Source organism: Hypanus sabinus, chromosome 22 (assembly GCF_030144855.1).
Source record: "Hypanus sabinus isolate sHypSab1 chromosome 22, sHypSab1.hap1, whole genome shotgun sequence".
Taxonomy (NCBI): domain Eukaryota; kingdom Metazoa; phylum Chordata; class Chondrichthyes; order Myliobatiformes; family Dasyatidae; genus Hypanus; species Hypanus sabinus.
The window spans coordinates 16,297,304-16,309,919 of NC_082727.1; the positions used below are offsets into that span (position 1 = coordinate 16,297,304).

A 12,616-nucleotide genomic window follows, 5' to 3' on the forward strand; every position below is an offset into this window, starting at 1 on the left:
GATCCTAAAGTCTGCATCATAATTGTGAAAACTTTGCACAGCGTGTCTTGAAATTTGGCAGAAATGGTCTGGTTTGGTGTCTAGTTAATCCCAGACTGGTTCCGAGTGCTTGCATGGTGACCCCTGCTGGTAAGAGTGTGACATGACCACTGATTCACCACCACTTTGGCTTTAAAAAAATTCACAGTCTCTCTTCTAAAGGACTGTCCTGTGCCATCGGGTTCTAGTCTCCTCCCTCCCTCCCTCCCCTCCCCCCAACTATAGGAAACAGGCTTCCTACCTTTTTTATGCTGTGGATCAATACAATTAAGCAAGGGATCTGTGGACCCCAGGTTGGGAAGCCCTGATTCTAGGCCTTTAAATATTCAACAGGTATTAATGAGATCTTCATCTCTTCTCCCCCCCCCCCCCACCCCATCCCATTCTCCTAAACTCCAGCAAGTACAAGCCAAGGGCCATTACCACTCCTTACATTAACTTTTATTCCTGTGATCATTTTGTTAAACCTCCTCTGGACCCCCTCCAATGCTGGCACATCCCCTTCTTGGATATGGGGCCTAAAATTGCTCACAATACTTCAAGTGTGATGTAACCAGTCTTGAAGCCTCAGCTTTACCATGCTTGAGATAACCCCTTGGTCTCCTTTACTCCAAGCAGAAAAGGGTCAGGTTGCTTAACTTCTCCCTCTAACATCTAAACACAGTAAATCATTGTAAAAGGACAGTGCAACCCTCAGTTTCATGGTCCTTATTCATAAACTGTACATGAGCACAGCCAGTATTTCTTATTCACACCTGTGTTTATCCTGAAATGGAGTCCTTCTGGTGAAATTCCTTTCAGCTGAGAGTTCCAGCAGTTAGACCTAGTAACAAGAACCTGAGTCCTTTTGCTCTTAGTGGAGGTCAAGGGTCTATGAGCCATTGGTGGAGTAACCTGGGTGAGCAATTGCAATGCAGGGGGAAGATCGGGGGTCGTCATTGCCAGAGGCATGACTGCTGAACAAATGCAGTGCATGTGGGAGGATTCAGAGGCTAAATCCCATCACAGGGATTGATGACCACTCAAGAGTCAGAAACAGAGGTTTCATGGTTTATGTTCATCAGTTCAAGTAAAGTACTGTGCCAACAATCATAGATGCTGCAAGCCTCTGTCTTCAGGTCTTCTATCCTTGTGTTATTTGACAGCTGGCTTTTTGGTGTGGATGTTAAAACAAGATCCAATCTGCCTGTTTGGAAGGAAGAGATTCCTAAGAGCTTACTCTTCTCCTTTGGGTGTTGGCCCACACTCTAACATCACTAGGTGTCATATGGCAAGTTGGGTTCATTGCTAAAACTCTAAAAGACTAAGATTCCTCGAGACATGTTTTGGCATATCCCTGGCTGTTTAGTAATACACATGGGTACTGCCCAATGTCAGCAAAGGCACCATTAATCATCTGTTAGTATTTTCACTATGGCTCAGTCAGTCACTTCTGTAACTAGTACAATAAGCTATCATGTACTAATCTCACTAAGTTGAAAATTATATTTCTCCTTCCCCCTTTCTCAATTCCCCATTCTGGCTCCTCTTCATCCCTTCTCAAGTGCCCATCACCTCCCTCCGGTGCCCATCGTTCACTGTCCTTTCGTAGCAGATTCTTCCCCCTTCAACCCTTTACCTTTCCACTTATCACCTCTCAGCTTCTTTCATCTCTCATCTACTTATCTGGCTTCACCCATCATCTCCCAACTTGTAATTCTTTTACCACCCTACCTTATTCTGGGTTCTTCCCCCTTACTTTTCAGTTCTGATTAAATGTCTCCCCCTGAACTATCAACTCTTTATTCCACTCCATAGATGCTGCTAGACTTGCTGAGTTCTTTCAGCATTTTGTGCATTACTCTGGATTTCCAGCAAGCAGCATTTCGTTTCAGTATTATACTAGTCCCTTCCCAGTAGAAGGTGAGTGGAGAGCTGGACAAATCCCATCCTGTTTACCAGAGACCCCAGGTCCAGTTTTGGTCTGCATTATTAGAACGTGCCTGCTTCAGCCCTTGACTTAACGTTCCATGTCCTCTATTGGAGGAAATTATGTACCCTTTGAATTGAAAACCACCTCCATAGTGGTATGAAGTTAAGCCAAGACTACAAGTGACCTCTCCTTCATATTCCACCAAGCATGATCTTTGGGAGTGGGGATAAGAGAACACAATAAATGCATGGTCCTAATTTATTTCTTGAACATCACCACTGACTAGAAAATAAATCTTTCTCTTGCTGTGGAAGGGTTGTGCTCAGTAAAGCTGCCTCGCTCTGAACTACAAGCAAAATACAACTTCAATCCTTTTCCTGGGACCTCAATGTTAAAGAGGGGCATGTATGAATGGGTCCTGGTGAAGAGTCTTAGCTCAAAACGTTGACTGTTTATTCCTTTACATAGGTGCTGCCTGAGTTGATGTGTTCCTCCAGCATTTTTTTTGTGTTACTACAGTAAAAGGTAAGTCCAAGCTGTTACTGAGTTTAGAAAACTCAAATGGAGCAGATTTTAAATTAAATCATCTATTAGTTTGGACTCCTGCTGGAGTGGAATATAGTCTTGCTGTAGTGTGTGGCAGTACCACTCAAGCCTTAGAAATATGCCTGCAGTAGCAGTTGTGTAGTTTAAAGACCAACTTTCCTGGGTCAGAATGAAAATCCTCATCATAACTACAAATTTAAACAGCATCTCTTCTTTGGAATATCATCTTGGTTCTTTGTTTAAAATGGGCAGTGTTCTGACAAGATGAAAGTTAACAGACAGGATGTCTCATTTCACTGCAGGACAGTCCAAGTCCTTTTCCCTCTCTGGACCAAGCGGTCTCTCCAGTGTGGTCGCCGTGAGCTGCATATTGATCAATACCATGCTTGGGCCTGAGTCGCTGCAGCCAAGCAGTGCTTGTGTTTGTTCCTGTGTGGTTTCCAGGAGTGGCTCTGAGATGGAGGGGTGAGTCTCTGCATTATACTGTGTGCCATGTGCTTCCTCCAAGACAGTCTCCTCATGGGCACCTGGATCGATTGGCAGTACTGTGGAAAAGAGGTGATACTTAACAATCGGGTGATGCCCAGTTCACTTCCACATGCAGTAAAAGCTACTTGCACTGAATGCTACACTACCTTTACAATAATGCTGATTAAATTTTAACTACATCATTGGCTCTGAAGTAACTGAGGAGGTGGTGATACATTTCACTATATTTTGATGTAATAAATTTGAATCTTTCATCTTGCTCTTTCTTTTCCTACATGACCAGTGTTACACATGTAGACCACACTGGGCTCCTATTAGCAAAACCAATGTTACAGAAACATCAGCCATGTTCCCATCAACTCCTCTCAGACCACATACCTATTCACTAGAGACTATTTACAGTGGCCAGGTAACCTAACCACCTGCACATCTCATGGAGCAACCCAGAGTAAGACTCAGACATGTAAACTCTGCAATGAGTACCAGTGGTTAAATTGAACTCTAGTCACTTGAGCAATGATGCAGTAGCACTGCCAATGTGCGCTCTCCCAAGTAAGAAGAGTTAGGCAGACAAAATCAGCTCCTGTGCAGTGATATCCTCCACATAACTGGATTAAGGTAAAGTCCCCAACAAATGACTGATCCAATTTGGGAAATGCTTGGAGGGTTTGGAAAATGTTTCAGCTCCTGAGGAAGAGGAATGCAGCTTGTGTACTACATTGCATCTGTCATAAACATCGGTGCCAAGCCCAATTAACCTTGCTGGGATCATCTATATGAAGAGCATTTGATGGCTCTGGGCCTGTCCTCGCTGGAATTTGGGGGGCGGGGAGTGGAAAAAATCTGATTGAAACCTATTGATTATTGAAGGAGTGGGTGTGGAGAGGATAAAACCTCAATGTTTGGACAGAGGAGAAATTTATTTAACCAGAGGGTAGTGAATCTGTGAAATTCATTACCACAGACAGCTGTGGAGGCCGGCAAGTTCTTGACTAATGAGGACATCAAAGGTGACAGGAAGAAGGCAGAATGGGGTTGAGAGGGGTAATAAATCAGCCATGATGAAACAGACAAATTCTGTTTCTTTCTCATCTTATCCAGAGATCTTGAACCCAATTATCATACTCACGCTTGCCCAGACGAGCCTATCGACCCAGCAAGACCAAGCATTAAGAAGCCTGCAGATCCACCACATTCCATACCTGGAGCTACAGAACCCGTCTCCACGAAGGTGTCCAAGCACCCTTCCTCCTCGGTTCCACTCCCAACCTTTGACACCATTACCTCACTGCAATTAAGAACAATAGGCACACATGTCAAACAGCAGTAGGAAGTACGATAAAGCAACTTTACATTTTATTATTTTCTGACCTAACACTCTCTGGGGGACTTTACCCCTCTGCATCAGACGGTGGGTTTGGGCTCTACCTCAGCATAAAATGGAGACCAACACATCAAGCTGTAGTGTCAGAGGGACCATGCCTGAGACATTAAACAACTTTTTGTGAGCATGTACTCCCAAAGAACAGAGTTCTCAATATCCCATCCTTAACATAAGAGATTATACTGCAGGATGATCATACATCTAGATCTTTGTGATCTAGTCACTGAACAGTTCAAAGTAAGAAAGGGTATGTTACTATATCCTAACCTGAGATTCATTTTTGCAGGTATTTACAAGAAAAAAATACAACAGAATTTTTCTTAAAAGTCTACATAGACAACCAATATACAAAAGACAAACTGGAAATAAAAAAAACTTAATACTAAGTACAAGTATTGTAAAGAATCCTTGAATGTGAGTCTGTTGGTTGTGGAATCAGTTCAGAGCTGCAGTGAGTAAAATTATCCACACTGGTTCAGGAGCCTGATGGCTGTAGGGCCTAAACCTAAAACTGTTCCTAAACCTGACGTTGGGCCCAAGGCTCCTGCACAATGGCAATTGCAAGAAGAGAGCATGGCTTGAATGGTGGGATTCTTCAATAACGCTGCTCTTGAGGCAGTGTTCCATTAAGTGAAGTTAATGGAATGGATAAGGAGGCATGAGGGCCATTCAGTTGCAGTGCAAACCTGAAGCCTGAAATTTGATCAGAAGTTTGGAAGTTGTAGCGCGATGGCTGACACCTGGAAACCTGTCTTGGAGTGGAAGGCAGTCCACCTGTGTGTGTGTGGAAGACAGAAAAGGGGCTTGTTTTGTTGTGTTGTGTTTCGCCGAGCACTATTGGCACTGGAATGTGTGGTCACACTTGCAAGCTACTCTCAGTGTATCGGAGAGCAAATAAAGCACTTCACTGTATGCTTCAATATACATATGATAAATAAATCTAAATCTGAATCTGATTTGCCCCCATTATTTTAGAACATACCTGCTGTGTTGCCCCTGTTCCTTCAGGGTCCGTAGCAAGATGTCCTGGTGCATGGTCTGGATGTGATGGAGCAGTGTTGCTTCCTTGGTGTACTTCTTCTTACAGTGGCCACAGCTCAGCATCCGAGAGTTGGTCATGTGAATGTTCCTCACATGTCGCCTTAGATCACCTGTGTGGTAAACCTCTGCTTGGATTAAGCATCTACGCTCCAGGGAGTTAAGCCCTGAACCTTTCCTCAGCACTCAGATCCAGACAACATCCTGGTAGACTTATTTATTTAGGTCTCCCAGGAAGTACACACAGTAACAGGTCCTTCCACCTCAACATGCCCACACCAACCAATCAACCTACTAACCTGTAGTCTTTGGAATGTAAGAAGAAACCAGAGCACCTGGAGGAAACCCATACAATCACAGGAGCCGCAGCAGAATTGACCCTGGGTCACAGGCACAGAAATAGCATTATGCTAACCCTTACACTATCATTCTGCCCTCTGTTCTGCACTTTTCCCAGTTCAATAATATCTTGCCCATAACAGTATGACCAAAATGCACACAATACTCATCTTGTATAACTGGGACATCACTTCCCAACTACTATACTCAATGCCCTGATTACAGGCCAAATGCCTTTTTCTCTGCCATGTACCAGGGACACCATTCTAACTGGCTGCATCACTGGATGGTATGGACAGATTAGAAAAAAGCTGCAGAAAGTTGGAAACTCAGCCAGCTCCCTCATGGGTACTGGCCTCCACAGCATTACGAACAACTTCAAAAGGAAATGCCTCAAAAAGGCCGCATCCATCACTAAGGACCCCCATCACCCAGGACATGCCCTCTTCTCACTGCTACCATCAAGGAGGTGGTGCAGGAGCCTGGAGAGAGACACTCAATGCTTCAGGAACAGCTTTTCCCCCTCCACCATCAGATTTCTGAATGGACAATGATATTAAATTGGATTCTAATTCTGTCTGCCTGCGATGCCACTTTTAGCAAACCATACAATCAATAACTCCCTCTGTTCTATAATGCACACGAGGTGTGAGGGAGAAGTTAAGACCAGACACAAACTGAAGCTTTGTCAGGGAGATCGCTCGAGGTGTTTGTGGGATCTTGGAACAACAAAAATTGCCTTTTTCTCGGGGTGGAAGACAATCTTGGAACATAGACAACACTGGAGATCACTGTTAGACTCACTGCTAGTTTCAAGAGTTCCTACACTGGGTCTGTAGCCTTGTAGTTCACAAGTCCACATCCCAGTCATGATCAACTGCAGGGAGGGTGCCTTCCTCTCCTACCCCATCAGGCATTGAGTTCCATACACTACCACCCTCTAGAGATAAAAGTTTCTAATCCTATCAGTTGCTTTAAATCCATGATCCCTGGGTTTTGATCTCTCCACAAGGGTAATCATTCTCTTTCCTCCTACGCCTCCCTTCAGACAGAAAATATGGTAGCCTAGAAGCAAGTCTCTATCTCACTTAGACTATTGAACAGGCTTCGCACATGCTAAAACTTTTGATCTTTCAGTCTACCCATTGTAGACCTCGCACTTTTGTCTCCCTACACTGCACTTCCTCTGTGATAGTAGCACTGTTTTACATTTTGTTTATTACCTTAATGTAACTAAGGAATAATCTATCCGGCTGACACGCAAAAGCTTTTCATTGTATCTCGGTACATGTGACAATAATAAACCAATCCAATTTGGTCATTTCTATTTACTGTCAAGCCCTCACAATTCGCTGCACCTCAGTTTAGACCATAAAGTATAGGAGCGGAGTTATGCTGTTCAGCCCACTGAGTCCGCTCCACCATTCAAGCATGACTGATTTACGTTCCCTCAACCCTATTCTGCTGGCTTCTTCCCATAAGCTTTGATGCTCTTGCTAATCAAGAACCTATCAACTTCTACTTTAAATAAACCAATGATTTTGACCCTACCGCCTTCTGTGGCAATAAATTCCACAGATTTACTACTCTCTTGCTAAATAAATTCCCCATCTCTGCTCTAAAGTGACATCTTTCTTTTCTGAGGCTGTGCTCGCTGGTCCTAGACTCTCCACCAATGGAAACATTCTCTCCACATCCGTCTAGGTCGTTCAACACTTCATGGGATTCAATGAGATCTCACTCATCCTTCTAAACTCCAGTGAGTAAAAGCGCAGTGCTATCAAACCTTCAAAGTGGCTCACAGGGTCTTCTATGCCATGGACAGCTTCAATCTTCCCTCAATGCTAATATTTTCCAATCCTCTCAATATCCTCACATGCGCCCATTATTTCCTCAGACACAGGAAAGGACGGTGATCACCAAGTGTCAGCAGACAGCAACTCAGCCGATTCAAGATTGCTTAATGTCGTTTCCAGTTCACAAGTTTAAAGAACAAACTAATTGTTACTCCAGATCTGATGAAGTACAAAAGAAAAACAATAAAATGTAAATACATAAGACAGCTTATAGACGTGAAGTGACAGGAGTGTGACTGGCAGGTAATGATAAAGTAGTGAAGGTTGGAGGGGTGGGTTAGTGGGTGGAGGTGTGGATCAAGCCTATTGCCTGGGGAAAGTAAAACTGTTTTGTGTCTGCTTATAGACTTCAGTTCAACGTTCAACACCCATCATACCATCATGCTGGCACTTAACACCTCCCTCTGCAATTAGATATTGGGCTTCTTAACAGTAAGGCCACAGTTAATCTGTGTGCACAGCAACATCTCTCATCCCATTACGCTAAGCACTGGCACTCCCCAAGGCTGTGTGCTCAGCCCACCGCTGTTCACACTGCTGACGCATGACTGGGAAAGATCCAGCTCAAACTGCTTTATCAAGTTTGCAGATGACACAACAGTGGCTGGTCTAATCAAGAACGATGACGAGATGAAATATAGAAAGTGGAGTGGGCGGTGGATTGGTGTGAGAAGTGCAACTTAAGTCTGAACGTTGAAAAGACAAAGGAAATCAGTGTGGACTTCAGGAAGGTGCAGACAAACTATCCCCCTCTGTGAATAGATGGCTCCTCCATACAGAGTTAAGTTCACCAAAATCCTGGGAGTTCACATCACAGATGACCTCAACTGATCCCTTAACATCATCTCCCTGAAGAAGGCACAGCAGTGCCTCCACTTCCTAAGAAGATTGAGGCAAGCAAGGCTCCCCCGCACCATCTTAACTGCGTTTTACAGGAGCACCACTGAGAGCATCCTAACAAGTTGCATCTCCATCTGGTATGGCAGCAATCGAGCATCAGACCTGATATCCCTACAAAGGACTGAGAACAGCTGAAAGGATCATAGGGGTCTCCCTACCATTGATCGGGAACATTTATCAGGGGCGCTGTGTACACAGGGCCCTCTGTTTTATTAAGCATCCCACCCACCCATTTAGCATCCTCTTTGACTTTCTATCATCAGGCAGGAGACTCTGATGCATAAAAGCAAGAATGGTCAGGATGGGGAACGGTTTCTTCCCCCAGGCTTCTGAACTCCCAGCCGCATCGTATTTGAAGTCTCACTGTTCCGTTCCGTACCTGTCTCTGTTCGTACCTTACAACATTTAATATCAGTGCACTTTAGTTTGTTATATATGTGTAATTCAGCTGTAGGTTGTATCCTTACCTTCATAAGTTATTGTGTGTTATGTGCTTTACACCCTGGATCGAAGAAATATCTCATTTCTATGTACTGTGCATGTATGTAGTTAAATGACAATGAACCTCACTTTGTCACTGGTCTGGATGTTATGTAGCTTCCTCCCTGATGGGAGTGGGACAAACAGTCCATGAGCAGGGTGAGTGGGATCCTTCATGATATTACTGGCCCTTTGCCAGCAACATTATCAACATTCTGCATACATGTCCAACAAGAAAAGAGTTTTCAAACAGGTGAGGAGGCGCACCAAACCCGTTGCGAACATTGTGTGGACCATCCAGCAGAGTTTGGAAGAGTCGGTGCATTTCCAATGCTGCTAACACTGAGCACTGGGATGTTTACAAGTAGCACATGTCACAGTGCTAAAGTCAAGGCTGAAACAAGGCTTGTGACTAACATAGCTGGCATTCTTCACATTAAAATAGCTGGGCATTTTCTGAGTCACACTGAAGTGCTGATTGTATTATGCATGCTTGATTCTAGCTGACAGATTTGCATTTATGGAAATATTTCACAACTTTGGAACACATAGTCCCAAATAAACAGTTCTCGGGGAGCAAGTTACAAGTTGGGATCTAATCCAGGGGTTCAGAGGTATATATACAGAATAACAGATTCTTGGGAGCAAGTTACAGGCTGGGATCTAATCCAGGGGTACAGAGGGTTTATATATAGAGTAACAGATCTCAGGGCGAGTTACAGGCTGGGATATAATCCAGGGGTTCAAAAGGTTTATATATAGAATAACAGATCCCAGAGTGAGTTATAGGCTGGGATCTAATCCAGGGGTTCAGAGGGTTTATACATAGAATACCAAATCCCAGGGCAAGTTATAGGTTGGGACCTGATCTGAGGACCCTGGCTTCACTCACCTGACTGGAAGAAAGATTTCTGGCACTGGCTGCACTGGAAAGGCCGATCCTTGGTGTGAAAGCGCTTGTGAACCACCAGGTCGCTGGAAGGACAGAACAGAAGACAACTTCAGGAGGAAGCGGCTGGGGGGCGTGCAGGTGGGAAGAGGGGCTAGGTGAAATCACTCCCAGTCGAATGGCGGGCGTGAAACGCTCCCTTACCTTGCCCTGAGGAAGGCCTTGCCACACAGGTCACACCGGTGGGGCTGTGTTCCACTGTGAATGTGAGCGTGTCGTCGCAGGTCACAGTGTTGAATGAACTGCCGGTCACACTGGGGGCACTTGTACCTGGCATCATCCTGCAGTGGGAATTTGGGGAAGTGGAGGAGAGGGAGCACTAGAACTCAACAGAACCAATAGGAACAGGCCCTCCGCCCATGATGTCTGTGCCAAGTATAAGGCCCAATTAGAGTTTGAGTCATACAGCACAGAACTGCTCCACACCAACCAAGATGTCTCATCCAAGTAGTCTCATTTGCCTTTACTTGGCCAATATCCATCTGAACCTCTCCTATCCATGTACCTGTCCAGAATGGTTATGGAAGTTGCCTCAACCGCTTACTCTGGCAGCTTGCTTCATTTACAGACCACCCTTTGGGTGAAAAGGTTGGGCTTCGGGTTACAAATAAAGCTTGGCGACTCAAGAATTGCAGTTGATGTTACACCAGCAACTGGAGTTGAAAAGATCGAGAGAGGATGAAAAGGTCCAAAGGGGGAGTGTTTAGAGGCAATGAGAAGAGGTCATTAGTGGTAGGGCAAGGTGAGAACCTCTTGTCATAGAAATTTTCTTTTCTCTTTGGAGTGAAGGGGATGTGAGTGGCTTGATAGAAGTGTATGTGGAAAGGTATCAGTAAGATCAAAAGAGTTCAGAGAACACAAGAGATTCTGCAGATGCTGTAATTCTAAAGTGTCTCACACACACACACAACAGAATGGTGGGTGCCTGAAATGGGTGGTCAAATACAATACAGGGTGTTCAAGAGCCTCTTAGACAGTCACAAAGATACACAGGCAATGGAGGGATATGAACCACGTGCAGGCACAAGGGATTAGCTTAATTCAGGATCATGGTCAGCACGAACTGGTGGTTGAAGGGCCTTTCCTGTGCTGGATGGTGCTATGTTTTAGCTTACAGGACAGATGCAGTTCTGGTGTGAATATCTACCAACCTCAGTGTTAACCATGTGGATCTTCTTGTGTCGGACGTAATTGCCACGACGATTGAAGGTCAAATTGCAGAGGTAGCATCTATACAACTTCCCTTCCGCTTCCGGACCTGTTTAAAGAGAAACATTCTGGGAATCATGGCTGAGGAAGTCCGCAGGCTCAGTCGGATGCCAGTAGCGATGGTCACCAGGCACACTCACCTGGCTGCTTTACCATAGGCTCCTCTGGGCTCGTTTCCTCGGACATGGTGAAGATGAGGGACCCTGTTGAGAGCAGCGCATCAGCTGTGGCCAGGGTCAACTTCCGAGTGCCAGTCTGCAGCAGGACCTGGAAGGGGTCGAAATACTCAGGAGCATAAATTGGGAATGAATATACTCAGGCAAATGCACGACAGAAAATATTTAGGGAGCACTTGCATGGGGTCTGGTCAGGCAGACTGAGGCAGGAAAAAGACAGGGTGAAGGAACCATGGGTGACAAAAGAGTTGGAACATTTAGTTAAGAGGAAGGAAGAAACATACTTACGGTTTAGGAAACAATGATCAGACAAGGCTCGAGAGTACCAAGGTGGATAGGAAGGAGCTTAAAATAGACTTTGGAGAGTTAGAAGGGGGCATGAGAAACTCTTGGGAAGTAGGATTAAGAAAACTTCAGACATTCAATATGTACAGTAAGAACAAGAGGTTGGTGATAGAGCCAGACACATCAAGAGACTCTTAGATGGGCACATGGATGTAAAAAGGAATGGAGGACTATTTGGGAGGGAAGAGTTAGACTGATCTTGGATTATTTAAAAGGTCAGCACATTGTGGGCTAAAGGGCCTCTACTGTACTTTTCGCTATTCTAATCACTACTTCAGTAACACTATGACCACCATGTACTAACATAGACTCTTCTGGTTCTAATTGGTTTTTTTTGTAAAAATTGTGTATGTTTTCCTGTTGAATGTGCTTATATGACACTAGTGCCTGTGATGCTGCTGCAGAGCAAGTTTTTCATTGCACCTGTGCATACCTGTGCTTGTGCATGCGACAATAACATCAACTTTGACTTGGACCTTGAGTAAGCAGGAGGTGATAATGAAGCTTCAGTTTGATCCTGGTCATCTTAGGAACAGTCCATCCTCACATCCACTGGTCAGTGGTCAGTGCCCGGGCAGAAATTCCAACATCCTTCTCAAGATGCTAACTGCATGCTCACATTTATTACTGAGTTCAAGCGTCAGGAAGCTTCATAAAACTCTAGTTAGGCTGCTTCTGCAGCTTCGCATTCATCCCTAATCGCTCGATTACAGGAAGAATGTGGAGGTTTTGGAGAGGGCGCAGAGGAGATTTACCAGGATGCTACCTGGATTAGGAGGCCTCTGCTCTAAAGGACTCTGGACAAACCAGCATTGTTTTCTCCAAAGCAGCAAAGACGGAGGGAAGACCTGACAGGTTTGGAAAATTATGTGAGGTATAGATGCAGCAGACAGTCAGAATTTTTTCCCAGTGTCAAAATGTCTTAAGAAGACGTGATTTAAGGTGAGAGAGGGA

The 12,616-nt window shown here is 44.7% G+C and overlaps 1 protein-coding gene across 9 annotated transcripts in view; it reads right to left on the reverse strand.

The window, feature by feature from the left end:
- Positions 1–119: 119 nt before the first annotated feature.
- The window catches only part of LOC132379370 (zinc finger protein 420-like), a 75,228-nt gene continuing 62,731 nt past the window's right edge, over positions 120–12,616 (reverse strand). For 8 of the 9 annotated variants that reach the window (XM_059947142.1, XM_059947141.1, XM_059947136.1 and 5 more), the window contains 7 exons: positions 11,282–11,408; positions 11,084–11,190; positions 10,077–10,213; positions 9,876–9,958; positions 5,353–5,521; positions 4,189–4,274; positions 120–3,042 (listed from right to left, as the gene is read on the reverse strand). In XM_059947142.1, coding sequence (XP_059803125.1) covers positions 2,786–3,042; positions 4,189–4,274; positions 5,353–5,521; positions 9,876–9,958; positions 10,077–10,213; positions 11,084–11,190; positions 11,282–11,408 — 966 coding nt within the window. In that variant the 3' untranslated portion in view covers positions 120–2,785. Of the gene's footprint in view, positions 3,043–4,115; positions 4,275–5,352; positions 5,522–9,875; positions 9,959–10,076; positions 10,214–11,083; positions 11,191–11,281; positions 11,409–12,616 lie in introns of all 9 variants that reach the window. The other variant, XM_059947145.1, reaches the window with a different exon arrangement.